This window comes from Morone saxatilis, unplaced genomic scaffold (assembly GCF_004916995.1).
Source record: "Morone saxatilis isolate NCDOM2014 unplaced genomic scaffold, NCSU_SB_2.0 Contig0, whole genome shotgun sequence".
In the NCBI taxonomy this organism is placed as follows: Eukaryota; Metazoa; Chordata; class Actinopteri; family Moronidae; genus Morone; species Morone saxatilis.
Window position 1 is genome coordinate 6,880,629 of NW_023339650.1, and position 807 is coordinate 6,881,435.

Genomic DNA, 807 nt, shown 5'->3' on the forward strand with positions numbered 1-807 from the left:
TAATAATATAATTATATTATTAATTAATACAATAAAAATGTATTAAACAGCTATAGTAAGTAGCTACACATTGCATTAATAATCAAATAATACAATATGTGATATGACTCTTAAAGGGGTTATATTATTACTCTGATCAGTACAGTTTACTGATACTAATATAATATATAATATGGTGCTTTCACTTTTTTAATCTGAGCATATATCAGTTCCCTCGGTGTCCTATTCAAAGTCAATGTAATGAGTTATGGTAACATTATAATGAGGTCCCTAAAAGGTTGAGGGCCCCTGGACTAACACCAGTGAAAGTGTAACTGTAGTTAATAATACTGAAGCTAACTCGATGCTGTGAGTTAAGTTATCTAACGTTGACGTCCCAGCGTTAATTTAACTTAATTAACTATTAGCTAAACAAAACACAGGCTACACACAGTATTTAATTCAGCTTACAGAAAGACCTTGTTATGATACATACACACTGAAATAGACACACAGCCAGACAACAGTAAATTACCTCATGACTTCCTCTGAATTTAAGTTCATGTTCATGAGTTGACAGACTATTTCATTGGGTTACCTGGCAACGCAGTGCGTCAATGTTACAACAATAAGACACACGTTGACCAGAATAGACTTTCAAAACAAAAGCTCATCCCATACCTGTACCTATTACAAACAACATAAACATAGGCTACTTACTTTGTTCTATTTACTTCACTGACTTCAGCAGGGGGTGCGGCCCAATCTGAAAAAGACTGAAAATGCATTTGTGTTGTGTGTACGTTAGTTGAATATTTTGAATACAGT

The 807-nt window shown here is 33.6% G+C and overlaps 1 protein-coding gene across 1 annotated transcript in view; it reads right to left on the reverse strand.

Annotated features, from left to right (window-relative positions):
• cunh11orf65 (chromosome unknown C11orf65 homolog) overlaps positions 1–519 on the reverse strand; it is a 2,687-nt gene extending 2,168 nt beyond the window's left edge. Inside the window, exon 1 of the mRNA XM_035656529.1 lies at positions 515–519. Within this exon, the coding sequence (XP_035512422.1) occupies positions 515–519 (5 nt within the window). The remainder of the gene's footprint in view (positions 1–514) is intronic.
• Between the last annotated feature and the right edge of the window lie 288 nt (positions 520–807).